Genomic DNA, 23,264 nt, shown 5'->3' with positions numbered 1-23,264 from the left:
TGTTGGCGGCACAATGGCGCAGTGGTTAGTGCGGTCGCCTCACGGCAAGAAGGTTCTGTGTTCAAGCCCAACCTTGGGGCTCGTCCTCTGTGTTGAATTTGCATGTTCTCACTGTGTCTGTGTGGGTTTCCTCCAGGTGCTCTGGTTTCCTCCCACCGTCCAATGACTTGTAGGTCAGGTGAATCGACCATACTGAATTGTCCCTAGGTGTGCGTGTGTGTGTGTGTGTGTGTGTGTGTGTGTGTGTGTGTGTGTCGGCCCTGTGATGGCCTGGTGGCCTGTCCAGGGTGTCTCTCCGCCTGCCGCCCAGTGACTGCTGGGATAGGCTCCAGCATCCCTGTGACCCTGAGAGCAGGATAAGCAGTTTGGATAATGGATGGAGGGATGGACATATTTTGTAGGCAATGTAAGACTTCTCTAAGTTGTAAAACTGAGAAAGTCAGTGTATGTATAAATGTGACATTGTCCAGACTGTTGAGGGTCACCGAAGTGAGCAAGGCGCAGACAGTTTAAGAAAACAGTTGCACCAAAATGCCCCTCTTGCCAGTTTTTTTCTTTACAGGAACATCAATTTTAGGGTTTAACCCATTGGCATTTTAAGCCACAGACTTATCACACACAATCTTTTTGTTGGCTTCTTGTATAGGAGTTTTCTCCCCCCATCTTAAAGGCTATCCCTCTGCCTACAGGGATAAGTAAGTAAAGGGAGAGGAAGAGGTTAACTGGACTCAGGTGTGCCTGGTTGACTAGCTGGGTCAGTCCCTTCTTTGTCTTCCAACCAGTGCTTAATCCCTCCTCAACTTTCCACGATAACATTGTGATGAGTACAGAAAATTACATGTATCTTGTTTTGACTTGTGACTAGTTTTAAGTCACCTTTTTAGCTGAGCTACTTTGGCCCTTTGCTTGCAAAGTAGAAGTGATTAAAGTTTTTTTCTGGAACTGTTATCAATAAATGTACCCGGGGTGTTGCCTAAGCACTTCAGCCTGAATCACCCACCAAGTGTTTTAATTTTATTAACATTTATATTTTAGCTATGCTGTAATCATGTGTCATTCACAGTTAGGGAAGAGTCCTCTACTTGTGTGCCAACAAAGAACGAGAAGAGCTGGATTTATTTTTCACAAGAACAGCAATTGAAATTTGTAATCCAACAAATAATTTAATAAATTAGTGTGAGTACAATAACTAACTTAAACACTTAATCAAAACGTTGATATGGCCAAAACACAAATTTCATTTTTGAGTAACCTTGATCTCAATGCACAGTAGTTCTCATCCAAATGATCAACAAGCTTCAACAAACTTTTACTTCTATTCGTTGCTCCAAATTATTGGTCTACCTCCAGTGGATGTAATCCTGTTACATTAGGTCAATCAATTATTTACTGGGGCATGCTGGTAGTTGGGCTGTAATTTCAGCACTCGTTCCCCCTAACTACTCCTCCCTTTCATGCTTTAAATGGATGATTAGTAATTGACCCCCCACAACTTGTGAAATTATTGTCCCTGAACCAAACTGTATCATCCAAAATAAACGACACAATAAATTACATTTGTTTTTTTTTTCTGCTGGGATATTCTGCATCTGCGTTTTTTATGGGGATTTTTTTTTAAATACATCTGGTTGCTTTACAGCACACCTAATTGTTATCCACAGGACAGCCACACAGGTACTACAGTTGAATTATATTTTACACCCATTCAAACTAGGTCTATTTGTTTAAACTTAACTAGGTTTCTAAAAAAAAAATTTTTAATATAATTTAAGTCTAATCACTAACAAAATAATGTTAACCTATATGCAATTAATTATTTCCTACAATTTTTCTTCAGGTAGTGGTTTTGGCAGTGCCCCAGTGTTTGGCACTCCCCCATCTTTTGGGGGTTCTCCAGCGTTTGGTGGTGTAGCATCATTTGGGTCAGGCGCCTCCTTCAATAACAACATGGGATCCTCAGGTGGCAAGGTGTTTGGAGAAGGCACTGCAGCTGCTAATATGGGCGGATTTGGGTAAGAAAGCAATTTCTTGAAAATTGAAACCTGATTTTCTTTATTTTTCTTTTTCTTTTTTTAAGTGTATGTGGGGGGTTGACTTTGGATTAATTGTTTTATTGAATATAAGACATTTTATTTCATATGACCATACAAATAAAACACTTGTGTGTGATCAAGGTGTTACCCTGTTAAAAGTATTGTAAACTATTTGCTGCAGTTGATTGTAGCTACTACTTAAAGGGAAATTTCGCCAGTTTTTATGTGGATGTCCAATCAGCGTTGATGTTAAGTGTAGTCAGTTGAAGTAATAAATTCCTTACTGTATGCTATATGGACTGAGAAATATTGAGTTCTCCTGATCACGGAGCAGTACCAGCAGTGCCGACATGTACCAGGATGCAGTGGGCATGAACTTCTGACACACAACCCACAAATCCTTCTAAAACACACCCAGCTCATGGAGTGGGCATTTCTCGCGTCTCTGTGTACAAAGAATTGTGTCTTAAAATCTTAAATTTTCGATCAGAAAACCGAAAAATGACATAACTCGAATTGGATTAGTTTTATCGACAACAAACATGCCTTCTCATTGTATCATGCCCGGATGTGACAACTACAGAAAGAATAGAAGAAAAGGGAATAAGCATAAGCTACCACCGATTACTAACAGATGTTGAACGGTGCAAAGAATGGCTTTGAGCGAGTAAAAAAAAAAGAAGAAAGAAAAACAAATATAAAGGCACCAACATCAGTACTGGGAAATCTTCAGGTGTGCAGTTTGCATTTTATCAGCAGGTGACTACAACAGGGACAGATATTTCAACTGTGCAATACATATTTATACTGCATTAGTACTGCATTCATATTCTTATGTATTTCTTATCTTGTCTATATAGTTATATATTGTAGAATAATGTATATATTTTTACATATTTATTCTTCCATTTTTGTTATGATTTCACTGACACTTATATAGGGATGCTCCGATCAGGATTTTTAGGGCCAATCACTGGAATCAGAATCGGCCGATACCAATCACAGGATGGGGGGGAGTAGGGATCTTCCATTTAAAGGGTTCTATTTATTGTGTAGCATTATTTATTTATTTATTATTTATATTTACTTAATTATATTCCTGCAATGCTGTTAAGAATAGTTAAGAGCTGAGAAAGTATCATAAATTGACAACTTTATTTATTGGAAGGCAACATATACAACATATTCCATTCCCTTATTAGGTCATGTAGATTATGAAGATACTGAAACCAGTATCAGGCCTATCCTATGCTCAGCTAAAGAGGAGTTTAGCAAATATTTTAGCCTTCCTGAACGGACAGCCAGGATACCCAAAAGCAGAACACGTAGCTGTGGCTTGAGTGCATTTGGGAAATATCAGTCTTTATACCTTTTTATTAAGAAAAAAAGCAAACATTAGGTCTGTTTTATGCATTTTTGAAGGTTAGGCTATTTGTGTTTTTATTGCCTATGTTATTAAATTACACAACTCTTACAAGTGTTTTTCCTTATTTTTAAAGCAAAGTGAGATTAATTTTAAGAAAATGACACATGACATCCCTTTTACCAATAGACTACTTATTTTTTATCAGTCATTTGGCCTACATAACAGAAATATTTACGTAGTAGGTCTATTCATTTTCTCACCTTGGATCGAGAATTGTAGCAACTGTATACAGGCACTCCGATGCAATGTCACTGAATCGCTTCTGGATCACTTCCAACAAAGCGGCTTTTGAAATTTTCCCGCCTTGGTCTGTCGCTGATGTTTTCTCAAGGAGACGTGTAAGACCTCTAGTGGATGGTAGAACATCTGCAGCCGATGCAGTTATCTGAGCTCTTCAGTATGACCAAGGCTCAGCGTTTTCGGTTTTTATTTTTCAAAACCATCCAGCATGCCGAGTTTCCCCACAAGAGGACACTATTACATAACCTCACACGAACAGGAACAACTTTTGGATCCATGGAAACATAAAATCCAGATGAAAATCAGTTTAAAAATCTGGGTATTTTTTTGGTGAAAATCGGTAAAAACCAAAAACACTAAGCCTTGAGTATGTCGCATTCTAATGGCAATGTTTGTCTTTGAAGATTGCATGGCTGTATGCTTGATTCTATGCAGCTATTAGCAGTGGGTGTGGCTGGGCTGAAATAGCCAAACGAACTAATTAGAAAAGGTGTCCACATACTTTGACCATGTAGTGTATGTCAAGAGGTGTCAGACTTAACCAGCTTTACAGCATTTATGTCTGTAGTCGCTTCAATTTATTGGATTCCAATAGTGTTGAATCAGGACTGCAGAAAATGGCAAAGCTGAAATGGGCAATAACATCACTGTTGACAGAAATTTAATGTAAAATAAGAAAATGTGATATACTCACTTCACTTATTTGTTAAGTGAATGATTTGAAGGTACTTTTGTATACCAATTATCTTTTCTCTTGCCTTATCTGAGGCAAACCCCTCTCTCTCAACAGTGCAAGTCATGAAAGAATGTGGACATTTGCAGTATTAGCATACATTTTGAATCGATGTCCAGAGGCATGGGTTCTTGGCCTTTCTCTTACTTGTTTTCGGAGTTGTAAAGCATATGTCCACATAATTTTTAGATAGGTAACCTTTTGAAAAATAAATCTAAATTCTGTGATTGCATTGAAACTCTTGATATAAACTGGAAAGGTATTTCATTTCCAAATATAAAGCACCTTTGAAGACTAGAATTTCAACAGTCCAATCCCTGGCGAACCAGCTTTATTGTTGGGTGAACCTTCATTTTAAGATTACAGAACATAGGATTAATTCAACCTCTATCCCCAACCCCACCCCCACCCTTTCCTTACTAATGATTTCTCCCTGTTAACCTGGAATTAAACACTATGTGAATGTTTGCTGGGACCAATAGGCATGGCTATAGACTGAAAACCATGGCGGCCTATACAGCACTAGATAATTCCACTCACATAATCCCACTCTGGGGTCATGCCACTGGCAGATTAAACTGGTCTGCTCTTCCCCCCTCCCTCAGTTCAGTACATTCTCTCTCCTCTCTCCCTTGAGAGTCTTGTATTGGGCACGGGTCCTGTAGAAGGGATTACTGCCTAAGCCTAAACCTCATACAGAAACACATACACATGCACCATCTGACACCTTCTCTACTCATATTCATGTTTACATCAAGGGAGATACACATGGAAATTAACTTATGACACTGGGAGCATTTCTCATCCCTTGTACTTCCCTTCTTATTTACCTAACGAATTGCCAGCAAATACAATTCAGCAAGGGCTTTTAAGTGGTAGCTACCCCAATTGGCTTATTGTTTTCAATCATTTTGTCTTATAAATCTAGGTCAGATATAGTCTACCTGTCTGCATTTTACTCCATTCTTTTTTGGAATATTTTATTTTTCATTTTCATATCCATTTTAACAACCATAGAACACAAAACACCAAAACAAAAAAAAACAAACAAAAAAAACAGTTTCCTACCCTTCCTATGAACAGAAGACAGTGGAAAAAAAAGTCAGCGCATAGAGTGAAATACAGAGACACAACACTAATGCAGTGTTATATCCTTTAAAGAGGCCTTCTGGCTAATCAAATGATCCTATCCCTATGGCAGTGTCACTGATCTGCCTATGTACTATAGGTAAGTCTGCCAAATTTTCAGAAAGATGTATCCTTTTCTAAAACTTTATGTGATTTTTTCAAGAGGAATACAACTGTTCATTTCCGAAGACCATCTATCAATGAAGAAAGAGGAATCATATTTCCATGTCACTGTTAGGCTTTTCCTGGCCATACATAAAGTGAATTCCATAAGTTTAATTTGGGAATTGGTTGAGGATATACTGACAATTTTGAAATTCCCCAGTAACAACAAATTCCAACAAATGAATTCCAGCGGCCTTTGTCGTGTGGCTAATAAAACAAACTAATCTAATCTGAGTAAATCTTAGGATCTAATGGGAAGGTAACTCCTGTGATCTTGGTCAAGGTGTCACAGAAGTCGTACCAAAAGGGCCTCACCTTTGTACAAAGCCAGGTACAGTGCAAGAAGGAGTGGACCTCTATACCACATCTGAAGCGCATTTCTGGCAGTTCAGGTTTGGATTTATGTAGTTTCTGTGGGCTGAGGTACAGTAGATAGAGGAAATTATAGTAAACCAGTCTATACCAGGCATTAACGGTAGCTGACAAACTGCCTTGACATAAATCTGATCAGAGTTGTTCATCAATTGCTATGTTTAGATCTGATTCCCATCTCACTCTAGATTTGTGCAGACCTGGCTTTGGGCCCTCATTCAGCAGTAAGGAGTACATTTTAGAAATACATTTGTATACATTTCCGTTATGAAGCAGTTTCTTCACATCAGTAAGTACAGGTAAAGTCATTCCAGGGTCCAGGTTGGTTCTAAGAAAAGGTCTTAACTGCAGTTAGCAGAATAATGTCTTGTTGGACAAGTCGTATTTCCTCTTCAGTTGTTCAGAGAACATGAGAAGTTCTTTTTCATAGAAGTCTTCCAAATGCTGGATCCCTTTATGATGCCAATTTTCCAGAATCTTGTTGTTTAGAGTCATGGCCATGAGTTCATTTTGTCTCAAGGTGTTTTTGGTGACAATCCCATTTTCAGTTCAAGACTTCCACGAGTCTCACACCATATTTTAATCAAATGCTTTAAAATAGGATCGTCTGTCAGTGGTGCAGTGGTTAGCATGGTCGCCTAACAGCAAGAATGTCCTGGGTTTGAACCCCGGGGTTGTCCAGCCTTGGGGTTATCCTGGGGCGTCCTTTGTGTGGAGTTTCCATGTTCTCCCCGTGTCTGCATGGGTTTCCTCCGGGTGCCCATGGGTTTCCTCCCACAGTCCAAAGACGTGGGTCAGGTGAGTTGGCCATACTCAATTGTCCCAAGGTGTGTATATGTCGGCCCTGTGATGGACTGGTGGCCTGTCCAGGGTGTCTCCCCGCCTGCCACCCAATGACTGCTGGGATAGGCTCCAGCATCCCCATGACCCTGATTGGGATAAGCGGCTTGTACAATGGATGGATATTGTTGCGTTGGCTGTAGTTTTCCAGTTGGTCAACTTTCTCCATTAAAAAGACATTTTCCTTACTCGACTTGATAACATGATAACCCAGTTCCACCAACTGGTCCTCCGCCGCACCAACACGGTGCTCCGCCTCAGCTACACGGAAGCTCAACTTATCAAGCATAGGTTTCAGTCCAGAGATAGACTGATTAATTTCTGCGGTTTTCGAGTCGGGTTTATTGGAGAGGGCTTGATTACCGTTTCTTTTCTCTGAAGAGTAAGTGAGTCTGCTGCTCAAGTGTTCCTGTGCCACCGCCATTATGTGAGCTTCTTGGTCACCAGTCCTGATAAGTTTTTCTGCAGATGTCAGGATTTACTCACAAGCTGACTTTAGTTGTTTGTTCCTGAGTCTCAAAGCCATACTGCAGCTGTCCAACCAAATTAAAAGTGGGTTTGGCTGTTTATAACGTTTTTAAAATAAATTGTTTGGAGAGCCCCTGGGCTAGCATCTATCTAGCTTCGATGCATCACATGACTGCTTGAAGCCAAGTGTCCTTTAGAATGAGAGACTTGGCAGTAGCTAAAGCAGGCTCAACCATAAAGGACGGCTGTGCTGCCATAAATGGACAGGAATGAAAGACATGGCAGTAGCGGAAGCAGGCTCAACCATAAAGGACTGCTGTGCTGCCATAAATGGACAGGACATTTAAGTGTCGAGTCCATGAATGGTACTATCAAATCCATGGACAGCTACTTTTAAATTACTTTTCTGCAATTTATTCATGTACACAAGGAATGACTTGTACATTGAGAGAATTAATAGGAATGTGCAGTTCATAAATGCAGTGCTTTAAAAGCTTTACACATTGCATGAGCATCACTTTCATGCTGATGAAAATTTCTGTCTTCTTTAGCTGACTTCATCCTCAACGGTAGCAACTGTATAATGGGAATCACATCTTTTCCCATAAACATATAGGTGGAACTGAGGTTACTGAACTGACAAGCAGTATTACTATACCATTGTTTCATCGATTCACAAGCTGCTTTGAAATAGATGACAGGTTTCTTTGTATCAGCCACAGTTTTTGTAGCTTGGAGAAGATAGGGAAACTTTTTACTTGGTCCTTGATTAACAAAATGCTTAAAGGTCCATCGTCTGGGGAAATACAGGAACCCAGACAGAGGGCCTTTCACCCTGAAGGGCTCCAGCCACACCGCTTCCAACTCCCATACTTTCTCCATCTTAGGGGCAATAAAGACAGACTTTGAAGCTAAGCCCACCATATATGCTCCCTGCTTTAAAAAAAAACTGTTATATTTCCACTGTGATATGAGCTTGTCTCTTAATTCTTAGGTTGCATTCACCTGTTTACAAAAATTCTTGGGACTATTGCCGAATAAATCTATTCTTTCTGTTGATTTGCTTCATTGTAGCATTCCAGTACTATTCCATTTACAAAATAATGACTGCAGTTAATGTGACTTATATTAAGATGGGATCTCCAGACTCGGGTCCAGTCCCTCCAAGCCTCTGTGGATAAACTAACAGGCCAGCAGGCAGCGTTTGCGAGCCAACAAGCAGAGATCCTGCGGCAGTTGCAGACCATCACGGTGGCTCTCGCCACCCAGCCGCCGGGCCAGCCTGCTCCTGGAGTCGTGGGTAACCCGCCCCCTGGGCCCGCTGCCCCAGTTAACCCTGTGGGGCTCAACCCGGTTCCCCGGGAGCCCTGCCTCTCCAGTCCACGACCATTTGATGGCAACTTCAAGACCTGTGCCACGTTCTTCATGCAGTGTGAGCTGGTCTTCATGCACCAACCTAGTATGTTCACGTCTGATGCTGCCCGTGTCGCTTACGTGTCCAACCTGCTCACAGGCCGAGCAGCTCAGTGGGCCACTGCTTCCTGGTCCATGAGGGCCGGTTTCTGCCTCACCTACGGGGACTTTGTGGCGGAACTACGGAAGGTATTCCACCATCCAGTCTGTGGCCAGGACTCTGGTGCTCGGCTGAGCAATATCCAGCAGGGCAGTGGCAGTGTCACGGACTACTCAGTGGAGTTCAGGCTGGCCGCAGCTGAGAGCAGCTGGAACGACCAGTCATTTCGGGTCACCTTCCGGAGAGGTCTCAGCGAGGCTGTCAAGGACCAGTTAGCCACCCGGGAGGAGCCCACCTCCCTCGATGACCTGATCAAGCTTGCCATCCGCATCGATGGACGCCTCTGGGAGAGGAGGCGCGAGCGAGCCCTGCGTGGATCCCCGTCCATCCCCCAGTCATCCAGCACTCCTGACAGGACCCCTACTCCTGCTCACCCCACGTTCCCTGTGGCCGTTTCTCCCTCCGCATCCTATGCAGCTGGGGCACACGTGCCTTAGTCCAGCCGAACGGGAGGCCCGGTTCAAGGTGGGCCAATGCCTCTACTGCGGCCAGAAGGGACATCTGATCAGCAGTTGCCCCACTCGGCCAAAAGACTAGGCTCACTGGGATCCCGGGAGATCCTAGTGAGCCGCCTTTCCTGTTCCCGCCGTCCTGCCCCACAGAACCATCTGGTTAGCGTTAACCTGGCCTGGGCTGACCAGCGGCTCATGGTGGGTGCACTCCTCGACTCGGGAGCTGATGAGTGTTTCCTGGACTCAGAGTTTGCTGCCCAGGCCAACATCCCGCTAGAGACGCTGGAGAAGCCCATGGAGGCCTTCGCGCTGGACGAGCGCTGCCTGGCCAGCGTCACCCAATGTACCCACCCTGTCTCTCTCACCATAGCAGGGAACCATGTGGAGAGACTTTGTTTCTTCATCATCCAGTCCCCATTAGTCCCTGTGATCCTAGGGCGCCCCTGGTTCATGCAGCATGAGCCACACATCGCCTGGGCCTCCTGTACCATCATGGAGTGGAGCTCCTCCTGTCATGCCCAATGTCTCCAGGCTGCTCCCGGCCCGTCCCCCCAAGGTGCCCCTAGTGCCCCTCCTCCCAACCTCTCCTCTTTTCCCCCTGAGTACCATGATCTAGGGGAGGTCTTCAGCAAGACCCGAGCTCAATTTCTTCCTCCTCATCGGCCTTATGACTGTGCTATCGACCTCCGCTCTGGGGCACCCCTTCCCAGCAGTTTTCTGTACAGTCTGACCATCCCCGAGAAGGCTGCGATGGACGAGTACATCTCTGAGTCCTTGGCAGCGGGGCTCATTAAGCCCTCGTCCTCCCAGATGGTAGCTGGATTCTTTTTCGTGAAGAAGAAGGACGGGGGCCTCCGACCCTGCATTGACTATCGCCAACTCAATGAGATAACCCTCAAGAGCAAGTATGCCCTTCCCCTCATGAGTTCCACCCTTGAGCCCCTCACCCAGGCTACTGTCTTCACTAAGCTGGACCTCCGGTGTGCCTATCATCTGGTCCAGATCCGGAAGGGGGACGAGTGGAAGACAGCCTTTAAGATGCCCTGGGGTCATTATGAGTACCTGGTCATGCCGTTCAGCATCACCAACGCCCCGGCAGTATTCCAGGCTCTCGTGAATGACATTCTCTGCGACATGCTCGATGAGTTCGTTGTGATCTACCTCGATGACATCCTCATCTTCTCCAGGACCCTCAAGGAACATGTCCAGCATGTCCGCCAGGTACTCGAACGTCTCCTCCGGAACCAGCTCTTCGTCAAGGCAGAGAAGTGCCGGTTCCATTCCCCTTCCGTTGACTACCTGGGCTTTGTCGTTGAGAGGGGACAGACCCGGGCCGACCCCCGCAAGATCCAGGCTGTGGTGGACTGGCCCGATCCCACATCCCGGAAGGAATTACAGAGCTTCCTCGGGTTTGCGAACTTCTATAGGAGGTTCATCAGGAACTACAGCCGCGTGGCAGAACCTCTCACCAGGCTGACCTCCCCTTCCCAGCCGTTCATCTGGTCCCCGGCTGCCCGCTCTGCGTTCCAGTCCCTCAAGGAGAGGTTCACCGGCGCCCCGGTCCTGCTCCACCCCGACCCCAAGAGGCAATTCATCATGGAGGTGGACGCTTCGGACACCAGGTTGGGGGCTGTCCTCTCCCAGCGGTCAGCGTCTGACCAGAAGGTCCATCCATGCGCCTTCTTCTCTTGGCGGTTCCTCCCCGCCAAGGAGAACTACGATGTCGGGAACCGGGAGCTGCTGGCAGTGGTGGCTGCTCTGGAGGAGTGGCGCCATTGGCTGGAGGGGGCGCAACAGCCGTTCACCATCTGGACGGATCATAAACACTTGATGTTCGTCCGAGCAACCAAGCGTCTCAATGGTCGGCAGGCACGGTGGGCCAGCTTCCTCAGTCGGTTTGACTTCACGCTGACTTATCGCCCCGGGTCCCGCAACACGAAGGCAGACTCCCTGTCCCGACAACACCCGAGGAGGGAGCCAGCTACAGAGGAGCCGGCTCCCATCCTTCCTGAGGCCAGGGTGGTGGGCATGGTTACCTGGGGCATCGAGACCGTGGTCAAGCAGGCGTTGCGCTCCCATCCCACCCCGAGCCATGTTCCTCCACGCCGTATGTTCGTCCTGGACTCAATCCGGTCCCGGGTTCTTCAGTGGGGCCATGCCAGTCAGTTTGCTTGCCACCCGGGTGTCCACCGCACCTTCACCTTCCTGGCTCGGTGTTTCTCGTGGCCCAGCATGAAGAACGACGTCAGGGACTTCGTAAAGGCCTGCTCCGTCTGTGCTCGCAGCAAGGCCTCTCACCAGGCACCCGCGGGTCTGCTGCAGCCCCTCCCAACTCCAAGCTGGCCCTGGTCCCATGTGGCGTTGGATTTCTTCTCCGGACTGCCTTCCTCCCAGGGTAACACTGTGATCCTGACAGTGGTGGACCGCTTCAGTAAGGGCGTGCACCTGGTGGCCCTCCCCAAACTCCCATCGGCTTCTGAGACGGCGGACCTCCTGACGAGCCACGAGCCTGGACGTCGTCTCGGACCGAGGGCCCCAGTTCGTCTCCCAGGTATGGCAGGCCTTTTGTAAGGGGTTGGGTGCCTCTGTTAGTCTCTCCTCTGGATATCACCCACAGACTAACGGGCAGACGGAGAGGATGAACCAGAGCATAGAGTCTGCCCTCCGGTGCGTTGCCACCAAGAAGCCCAGCTCCTGGAGCCGGTTCCTCCCCTGGGTCGAGTATGCCATCAACTCCCTGGTCAGCTCTGCCACCGGCCTGTCACCTTTTGAGGTGTCCCTGGGCTACCAGCCGCCTCTCTTTGCTGCTCAGGAGTCAGAAGTGGCAGTTCCCTCCGTGCAGGCCCATCTGAACCGGTGTCATCGCGTCTGGGAGGTGACCAGAGCTACTTTGCTGCGGGCAGCTGAGCGCGCCAGTCGGAGATCCAACCGATGTCGGTCCCCAGCGCCTACGTACCAACCAGTCCAAAGGGTGTGGCTGTCCTCGAAGGACCTCCCGCTTCAGTCCACTGCGAAGAAGCTGAACCCCCGGTTCGTCGGGCCCTTTGAGATCAGGAAGGTGCTCAGTCCCGCGGCGGTGAGTCTGAAGCTTCCGGCTTCCATGAAGATCCATCCTGTTTTTCATGTGTCTCGGGTTAAGCCTGTCTCCCACAGTCCTCTGATGCCTCCGGCCCCAGCTCTGCCTCCCCCTGAGATCGTGGAGGGGCACCCCCAGTGGAAGGTCCGCCGGCTGATGGACGTCCGGCGCCGAGGACGGGGGTTCCAGTATTTGGTGGACTGGGAAGGCTACAGTCCGGAGGAACGTAGCTGGGTCTCCCGCCAGCTCATCCTGGACCCTGGGCTGCTCACTGAGTTTCATCGTTCCCATCCCGACAAGCCTGGCAAGTCGCCTGGTGGCTCCCGTAGAGGGGGGGGGGTACTGTTACGGCTCGCCCATCCCGCGCCTGCATCCAATCAGCTCGTCAGGGCTGGGCTTAAGTTTGCTGGTCTCCCAGAGCTCATTGTCAGTTTGTGCCGTAACCTCCTTGTTGAAGTGGTTACTCTTCATTCTCTGTGTATTCTCTCCGAGTTTATCTCAGCCCCGTGGATTTACTATTTTCTCTGTGGAGTTTTTCCCTGTGGAATCACACTGCCGCATCCCCAAAGTGGATTACCCGTGAGTTTCCTTGTACTTTCTCTGTTTGTTGGGGACTACCCGTAAAGTGGGTTACCCGTGAGTTTTCTTGTACTTTCTCTGTTTGTTGGGGACTACCCACAAAGTGGATTACTGGGCACTTTTCGTTGCCGTGCATGTTTTCTCGTTGGACCTTAAAGGGACATTTCGGTTCATTTTGGGCTTTCTGTTTCCTAAGTTGCTCCTTGTCCTTCCGTGTTGACCTTTGTATGAACTATTAATAAAGTACGCCAGTTTCGGCGAACTCTATCTCTGCCTGGTGTCGTGCGCTTGGGGTCTTCCACAAACCCTAACAGCAAGGTTTCTTTTAACATTAGATGTTGAATGAAGCAACCCATTGGTGACAGTAGCTACATTTTGTTTGTTTTCAAAGTAAATAGCTCCAAACAAGACTAAAACCTATAACCTTGCTATCACAGTTCTCTTAACTCACCATCTAAACTGACTGAGTCTGGTTGTTTTACTGGAGATCATGTCAACCATTTCACAGGCTATGTGTTAAGTGTGTGTTTAGGCTGAATACACAAGCCACATATACATTTACATGCAACACCTGTACAAATAGCCACCACTGCTAAGCAAGGATAATGTTAGTGTAGCCTCGAACTGTAACAATTACCAGGCATTACCATCTGAAGTTGTCAATTTTCAAAGGGAAGGAGATAAGGCTCCTTGTACAAGAACAACTGCCAAGAACATATGCTCCATTTTGCATCAAGCCTCCGATTGGGAAATGCAAGTGGACCTGGTGAAGAGGCTTGTCTTTCCAGAAGAGGTAACAGTAACCTCTTTCCAACCAGACATGGTTCTTCTATCCAAGAGCACAAAAACCATCTTAGTAGCTGAACTCACAGTGCCCTGGGAGCACGAACTAGCCATCTCTCACCAACAGAAGAAAGTCAAGTACCAGGATTTGATCAATGAGGCTCTTGTCAAAGGATGGTACACAACCTTATTTCCCATCGAAGTCGGCAGCCACTGTTTTCCAGCAACATCAGTGCGCTATTTCCTACAGAAGATGGGTTTGGAACTGAAAAAAAACTTAAGCAAGGCATTCGGGAGATAGCCATGGCAACTGAGACTAGCTCAAGATGGTTGTGGTTGATGAGTGCCCACAGTTGGAACCCTTCTGCAGGTGAAGGCTAATTTGGTTTTTGCTGCCCCACTCAGGTGAGGTGTACAGGCTAAGGGGCGAAATGCTTGTGACCCTGAGATACCTCTTGAAGAGGCAGAAGGGTTCATCACAGTGTGAATTCTCTGACCACCCAGCCACCAAGGAATACCATCAAGAGGAATAACTTGCAACATCTTAAGTAGCTCCTGCAGTTTCTGCTTATAGCAAAGCATCTCTGATGTTTATATCACTTATCTTGGCCTTGAACTGTAAAGATGGTTACGCACTGTAACCCTCGTTCTATGAACATCGGCGGAGCCCTCTAACGGGCTCTAGAGGCTTGTCCACTCCCCTTAGGGGCTTTAAACACTGATTATTTGCATAAACCAGCTCAGTTAATCATGGATGAGCCACCAAGGAGTGCATTCCCTCTTACTGACCTTATAAAAAGTGCTATATCCCATTATCCTGCATCCACTGAGCTTCAGCACCAAGTGTAGCGGCAGGACAGCAGGTTAGAGGGCTCCACCTGTGTTCATATAACTAGGGTTACAGTGCGTAAACATTGTTCTATCTCACACAAGTTTTACCCTTTAACAAGCTCTGTAGGGTTGAGGACGAAGTCCGATGACGACACGCCTGCTGTGACATCAATGCACTGGCTGTTGCATGCACAAATCACTCATCTTCTTTGCTGATGTCAGAGTAAGCAGCAGCATCGTCTTGATGAACAACAGTTTCAAGGAAATATGGCCAATAGGCTTGAATGGCTCCTAAGCGCATCAAGCACCACCAGCAACTCCCACTGGGGAACAGAGATACAGGCTACCAGACGTTGCTATCACCCCTCACCACTGTCCAGATGTCCATCCAAACTAGCACATCCTTGCCTTTTAGGAGCAGAAGGAAATGCAGCAGGACCTAAAAAAAAATACTGTCATTTCCAGTAGGTTGATGTGGCGATTTTCCTCTAGAGACCACTTTCCACCTACTGACTGTCCCAGGCAGGTTCTCCCTCGACCAGAGAGGCATCCATGAACACTGATTCGTAAGAGGCCTCTCTACCCAGACGGATTCCTTCTGCCAGAACTTGGGGGTTTCTCCAGTTATCAAGGTCCCACCCGACCATTTGGGGAATGGTTAGGAATGGTTATTTGTAGATTTTTATCCTAACCTCAACCTAACTCAAACCTTAAACTAAAGCTTGTGATGCGCCCCTATGCTGAATCAAGTATGCATGTGTGAGTATGTGAGAGTTTCGCAAATCTAGGGTAACCATTTTGACATGAGTGGCAAGAAAGGTGAGATTTGCCAACGTTAGCTAACACATTTATAAAAAAAAAATCTCGTTCAAATAGTGATTTCAGCATTCAGTTAGTGTTAATGATTTTACTATTCGATTTTATATTCAACTCCCGAAAATCGTTCCAAAAGCCCTGAAAGACACCTCCCCCTTCTTCCCCAATTGTATCCGGCCAATTACCCTACTCTTCGGAGCTGTCGTGGTTGCTGGCCCACCTTTTTTGTTCTTGTTTTGTAATTCTTAAACATTTTACATTGTCATTATCGGACTGTCTTGTCTTCGTTAAGCTCCATACTTGCTACTCACAATAACTTAGTTTTAATGTAGAATCCGAAATCGCTGTTTTCCAAAATAAAGATCTGCCTCCCAGGCAGTGGAATGATAGTGTTGACAGTTTTGAGCCTTTTCCAGTAGTGGTATTTAAATCAGATGTCATGGCTACAGGCCTCTGATCAAATGGGCTTTGATGATATCCGAGCAGAGGCTGTTGTTGTAGAAATTACTTTTTTAATCCATTCTAAGGGTTTGCTAAACCCAGAGGAATAACTACTTCAGGGTCGAGTAGACCAACAAATTATAATAAGTTCTTAGCCTAGTTCTGAAAACATAGGTCTGTGTAGGGTTTGTATACTGTATTCATGAGACCATCTGCCATAGTCTACATTTTAGCAAACATATATTGAAACAACAAACAAGGTGGCTCAGGGTGGCTAGATGTCATATCCGTTCTCATCCAAGGTCTTCCATGTCCCAGACCTTCAGAGCTTATCATCTCTCCTTGCCAGGGCCCACTATGTTTACAGACCGCCACATTTTTACTCCCATACCTCATCTCTGAGTGCAGGGCCCACTCACTCCTCATGTTAGTGCATAGTAAGAGAAAGAGTAATAACACAAATTATGATTATTCAACTTAATACAAGATGCTACATATATTCATATTTTCTTCACACTGTTTCCTTACTTACTGTCTTTTGTAGTTTGCTTATAGTGAGATGTTGAACGTGAATGAATGTTTTTTAGTCACACAGCAACAAGTATGGCTGAACATTTCTTGCCCTTAAGATGTACAGCATTATATCATAGATGGCAAGTCAATATTGAAACCCATAGCTGTATCTGCATCTTCTGCAGGTTTGCCTCTCCCTCCAGCCCCCCATCGTTCGGCTCCATGGCCAACCAGAGTACTCCCTCCTTTGGGAGCTTGGCCCAGCAAGGCTCTGGTTTTGGGGCTCAGCCCAGTGGTTTCGGACAACCAACTGGCTTTGTACAACAGCCTCAAGGAGGTGAGTGCTTGAAAGTTGTTTAATTGTTATCATATTGACTAGTGTTTAATTACATACCATCATTGTTAGTGTATTTTTGCACTATTTAGTAGTATTACAAATGACTGTAATACAATATGCTTTGCACAAGTGCGTCAAACTTTTTTTTTTTAACGAACCAGGGCGTCTGGGTAGCATAGCGGTCTATTCCATTGCCTGCCGACACAAGGATCGCTGGTTCGAATCCCCGTGTTACCTTCCCCTTGGTCAGGCGTCCTTACAGACACAATTGGCCGTGTCTGCAGGTGGGAAGCTGGATGTGGGTATGTGTCCTGGTCACTGCACTAGCGCCTCCTCTGGTTGGTGAGGACACCTGTTCATGGGGGAGAGGGAACTGGGGGGAATAGCGTGCTACATCCCCCTGGTGAAACTCCTCACTGTCAGGTGAAAAGAAGCAGCTGGCAACTCCACATGTATCGGAGGAGGCATGTGGTAGTCTGCAGCCCTCTCCGAATCGGCAGAGGGGGTGGAGCAGCGACCGGGGCAGCTTGGAGAGTGGAGTAATTTGCCAAGTACAATTGAGGAGAAAAAAAAGGGGGGGGTAGATAAAAAAAAAGCTGCAAGGTACAATAAAAATGGAGCGCACAGTGCGATTAAAAAAAAGATATGCTATAAGAACAGTCAGCAAAGTGGAACAGAGTTTATAAAATGATATGAAACAAGAAGTTGACGTCATCATCTTGCCAAGACTTTTGCCAGTATTTTAACATCAGTATTCAAAAGTGAAATAGGTCTATAGGAGCTGCATTCTGCAGGACTCTTATCTTTTTAAAGAATGACAAAGGTCGAGACTTCAGTTAAAGTTTTATGCAGAGTTGCTGTGGAAATGGAATAATTAAACATATCTAGTAGTAATGGAGCTAATTGCTTTGAGATTTTTTTATAAGACTGTTAAACCCATCTGGTCCTGGGTGTTTTGCCAGCGTTCATTTCCCTAATGCTGTCACATATGCTGACTTTTTGTTGGTACAGATCAGGAGTGGGATTTATTGCATAGTGCCTATCAATATCAGATGTTTTATCAATTATGTCCTTCTGTGTCTTTCGACGTTGCCCGTTGCAGTAAACAGAGTGGGAGATAATTTTACCTCTTAAAAAGCTTTTAGTGTTTCCCAAAGTAATGATGGATTAGTCTCATCTTGTGTTGTTAAAGCCTATAAATTCCTCAATTGCTTGTATTATTGAAGTGCAGAATGCATCATTAGACAGTAATGATGTACTGAGTCTCCAGTGTGAATTTGTTGCAGATGGAAAGTCGAATCTGAGGTCAAGTAATAAAGAGGAGTCGTATAATATGATTATTGCTGAATATTAAGAGGAGCGCACGGATGATAATAAAGCTTTGTCTATAAAAATAAAAAAAATCTATCCTTGAGTAGGTTAGATGTACGTGGGAGAAAAATGAGCAAGCTCTAGCATCTGGGTGTAAAATTCTCCAGGGATCACAGCCTCCGTAGTCCCTCATAAATAATGTTTGTGCTGTGGCTATCTTTGACAGAGTGGTAACCTTGGAGCTGGAGCGATCCAGCTCGGTGTCCATAACACAATTTAGGTCTCCTCCTAGAATCAAATAATGTGTATCTACATTTGGGATGGAAGATAAAAGCGTAGTCATAAATGTTTATCATCACAATTAGGGGCATAAACACATTAATATAACTGGTATATGAAAGAGTGCCAGAGACAAGGATGAAATACCCATTATGATCAGTCCAGTTGCACTTGATTCAACTCCTTTGGATAACCATGGCCTGGATGAATGAGAACATTCACAGACATTATGATCAGATGCTATTTTTTCAGATGTAAACTGTAGTTTTTTTAGAAATCCAAATAGCAGGCATCCGTGTAGCATAGCGGTCTATTCCATTGCCTAGCAACACGGGGATTGCCGGTTCGTATCCCCGTGTTGCCTCCAGCTTGGTCAGGCGTCCCTACAGACACAATTGGCTGTGTCTGCAGGTGGGACACCAGATGTGGGTATATGTCCTGGTCACTGCGCTAGCGCCTCCTTCGGTTGGTCGGAGCGCCTGTTCAGGGGAGGGGGAACTGGGGGGAATAGTGTGATCCTCCCATGCGCTACATCCCCCTGGTGAAACTCCTCACTGTCAGGTGAAAAGAGGCAACTGGTGACTCCACGTGTATTGGAGGAGGCATGTGGTAGTCTGCAGCCCTGGGATGGCTCGGAAGAATGGGGTAATTGGCCAGATACAATTGGGCAGGAAAAGGAAGGGACCGCCCCCCCCCCCCAAAAAAAAAGAAAAAAAAGAAAAGCAATCAAAATAGCTTGTCCTCTGGCTTTTGAATTAAATATTGAATGCAATACCTGTCCAACCCACAGCCACCTCAGCCCTGTGTGATCGCTTAATTTAAGGTGAGTTTCCTGGAGGAAAACAATGTCAGCCTTGTGAAGCTTAATTTGTTAGAAGATTTTCAACTTTTTGATAGGACCATTTAAACTTCTCCCATTCCATGAAATCAGTTTCACATACAGTTCTTGGTTATGCTTATCATTAATAGGCTCAGTCATAATTCCCACTAAATATAATCACTGGAAAGATATAATTTACCCAATATATGTTTAGCATATGAAACAAGCCATACTCCTTAACATGACAGTAAACATAAAACATAAAACAAAATCTAAAATAGAACAAGCTTAGCAGCATGAGAGCAATCTGCTAAAAATTCCAAATTCAACTGATAGTAGTTTCCAGTTTTCACAGGTTGTCATTGAGTTTGTGGTAGAACGATGCCAACTGTTCTGATGACATAGGGAGTGAAGCTCTGATTTCTTCAATCTTTGTTTGCAGTTTCTCCCTTTGTGCTTTGCCATCCTCATTCAGAAGCAGTATCTATCCATAGAGCATTTGTTGAGAATGGATTCCCATTTATTATTAAAATAGATAAAATAAAATAAATGTAGACATGTAGGTCAGGTGAATCGGCCATACTAAATTGTCCCTAGGTGTGAATGTGTCTGCCCTGAGATAGACTGGCGACTTGTCCAGGGTGTTTCCCCGTCTTCCGCCCAATTAATGCTGGGATAGGCTCCATCGTCCTGTGACCCTAATTGGGATAAGCAGCTTGGAAACCGGATGGAAAATAAATATGTGAAATAAAACCACACTTTAATAAAATATGAGTAAAGCAAAATCCTTAAAAATATAAACAAAAAATTGAATGGGGGGAGAATTGATCAATTGGGATTAGGCAAGTCTTAAAGAGGTCAGTTTTCAGGGGCATTTTGGATGATGTCAAGGTAGGAGCTTCTTTGATATGATTTGGAAGAGTGTTCTACAAAGAAGGGGGCAGTGACCAAAGAGACCATCTTCCCAAGTTCAACACTTGGTCCTGGTAATTTGCATGAGGCTGGTGTTGGTAGACCTAAGGTAACTGTAGGGAGTATTCCGGTGAACGAGATCAGTGATGTAGGAGGGAGCTAGGTTGTTGAGGGCCTTGTAGGTGGTAAGCACGATTGTTGTAGTGAATCTGCTGTTTGACTGGGCTGTTTGAGGACAGGACTGATGTGGTCTCATCTTGTGAAGAGGCAAACAGCAGAGTTTTCTAGCTCCGGAAGCTTGAGTATTTTGTGGAGATACCATCGAGAGTATTGTTGCAGTAGTCAAGTCTAGATGTTAGGGACAGAGCCATCTCTACTTATTGAGGAGGCTGGGGTCCTTCAACATCTGCCAGACAATGCTTAGGATATGGTATGAGTCTGTGGTGACCAGTGCTCTCCTGTTTGCTGTTGTGTGTTGGGGCAGCAGGTTGAGGGTAGCAGATGCAAACAGACTCAATAAACTGATCTGCAAGGCCAGTGACATTGTGGGGGTGGAGCTGGACTCTCTGGCGGCGGTTTCTGAGAGGAGGACGCTGTTGAAGTTATGTGTCATCGTGGACAATGTCTCCCACCCACTCCATGATGTGCTGGTCTGACACACGAGTACTTTTAGTGATAGACTCATTCTGCCAAAAAGCACTACAGAGCGCCACAGGAGATCATTCCTGCCTATGGCCATCAAACTTTACAACTCCTCCCTCAGAGTGTCAGACACTCTGAGTCAATAGTCATTAGACTGGCCCTTCGACTTATTTTACCCTGTTGGGTGTTTGTTAGTGCTGTTTCTTTCATGCTGCAGTGGTTAAGTATGGATAGGGTGTTGTGTGCTGGAGCATGGTGCACATACCATGCTCCAGCATATATGTTTGCCTATTTTGTTCTTGTTTCTCTTTCTTATGTTATCTTCTATTTCTGTTTATTTCTATTTTCTTATTTCTGTTTATTTCTATGTTCTTGTATCTTGTTATTTTTTCTTTACTAATGCATGAGTGCCTGTAATAGGACCCAATTTCCCCTCGGGTATTAATAAAGTATTCTGATGCTAATGTTGTGAATGCATGAACGGATGATTCAGCAATAGTAGGTGATAATGAAGGTCAGAGGCAGGCATTGTTACACAGCTGGAATAGGGCAGTTTTAGTGATCTGATGGACATTGGACAGGATTGACGGGGTGGGGGTTGAGGAAAACACCTAGGTTGCGGACTTGGGTGGACAATGGAGTCTTCAGTGTTTAGGGGAAATCTTGGACAGAGCCGGAGATAGTCTTAGCCATCCACTGATTAAGATTTCAGATTTCTTGCCATTGAGTTTCAGAAAGTTTTTTAACATCCGTGTTGGAATGTCAGTTATGCAGGTATTGAGGGTGGAGTGGTGGGAAGCAGTTGATGGTCTTTTATTATTGGTCTCTAATTATTCTTTTCTGTCTTGTAGCATTCACAGGAGGCACCTTTGGGTCAACAAATCAGTGAGTATAAGTGATTTAGAGGGTTCTTGTGTTCTTGCAATGCTTTCTTTAAGTGTCTTGGTAAATTATAATCATACTTTTACTTCCATGGTGGCAATAGAAGCTGTTGAGTGTGAACCCCTCTGAATTGTACCTTTTTCTCCTATTGCATAGCCCTTTGTAAAGCGTCATTCACCATCTGCTGTCTTCATGCTCCCATGACTAATTTTCTTGCTTCCTCTTTTCCATCTTTGTTCTGCTAAAACCTCACTTTTGTCCGATCTTATGCCCCATAACCATATTTTTACTTTTTCTTCCCATCCTGTCTCCTACCTCATTTTCTCTCTTCCCTTGGTCCTACATTTCTGCTACTCTCATGGGTCCTTTCTTTTCCCTTTTATGTGTGTCACATGGCAGCTAGTATCCCTCAGGGTGTATTGCAATGGAATGTGATCTGAAGTGTTCAGAGGAGTATGGAGACATGGGTTGCCCTATTGGAGACACTCACATACTGTTAAATAAGGCATCTCTCTCACACTTTCATTCATTCTCTTTTTGGGTCACTCTCCACATTGCTCTCTGCATGTCCTTCTCTTTCTAGGTCTCTTCCATCCTCTTTCACTCTTTTATTTTATTAATCGTTTTTCATTGCAGATGTCCAACCTGCACACATTTTATGCACTGACATAAAATCAAGGTGGTTGAAGCTTTAACATTAATATACACCAGGATTTTGTTGTGTTGATTTGGCTTTAAATAAATAAAAGCATAGCCCATTCTAGACCCATGGTTCAGGTGATTGAAAGTTAGAATATTGCTAACCAGCAAAAAAGACAAAAGCCAACCTATCTCTTCTACCTGCCTGCATCCTGGCTGTAGTTTTTGTGTAGTTGTCCCACACTATTGTACTCATAACTCAACTCATATACAATATGTCCCACTGTAATTTTGTTTCAAGTTTGTCCACTTCAAAGTCATGGGTAATTATGCCCAGATATATGCTCAGAAAGACATTCTTCTGTCTTTGGAGACATACTATACAGTAGCAAGAAAAAGTTTGTGAACCCTTTGAAATTACCTGGATTTCTGTATTACTCATAAAATGTGGTCTGATCATCAGAGTCACAATAATAGACAAAACGCAGTTTGCCTCAAGTAATGACAAATAAATAATTATACTTGTTGTCAATAGTGAATACACCATTTAAACATTCAGACTAGGTTTAAAAAAAATTCGTGAACCTCTGGGCAAATGGTGTCTCCAAAAGCTAATTGGAGTCAGGTGTTCCAGTCATTTGAGTTGAGATTGGAGATGTGGGTTGTAGAGGTGCCCTGCCTTATATAAAAGGAACACAAAATCTGGTTACTGAGTCTGCCCTTCTCAAGAGAGATCCATTCATGTGAACCATGCCCCGAGCAAAACACATTTCAGAGGACCGTAGAAGAAGAATTGGAGAGATGCATGAAGCTGGAAAAAGCTACAAAAGCATTTCTAAAGATCTGGATGTTCATCAATCCACATGAAGACCAATTGTCAACAAATGTAGGAAATTCAGTACTGTTGCTACTTTCCCTAGGAGTGGGCATCCTGCAAAGATCACAGCAAGAGCACAACATGCAATGCTGAAGG

At 44.9% G+C, this 23,264-nt stretch overlaps 1 protein-coding gene across 1 annotated transcript in view; it reads left to right on the top strand.

The window, feature by feature from the left end:
• The window catches only part of nup214 (nucleoporin 214), an 88,929-nt gene that overhangs the window by 61,045 nt on the left and 4,620 nt on the right, over nt 1–23,264 (top strand). The window contains exons 33-35 of the mRNA XM_056290507.1: nt 1,838–2,012; nt 16,655–16,806; nt 21,622–21,655. Of these exons, the coding sequence (XP_056146482.1) occupies nt 1,838–2,012; nt 16,655–16,806; nt 21,622–21,655 (361 nt within the window). The remainder of the gene's footprint in view (nt 1–1,837; nt 2,013–16,654; nt 16,807–21,621; nt 21,656–23,264) is intronic.

This window comes from Lampris incognitus, chromosome 12 (genome assembly GCF_029633865.1).
Source record: "Lampris incognitus isolate fLamInc1 chromosome 12, fLamInc1.hap2, whole genome shotgun sequence".
Classification (NCBI taxonomy): domain Eukaryota; kingdom Metazoa; phylum Chordata; class Actinopteri; order Lampriformes; family Lampridae; genus Lampris; species Lampris incognitus.
Note: the sequence above shows the minus strand (reverse complement) of the source record. Positions and strands in the feature narration are given on the sequence as shown.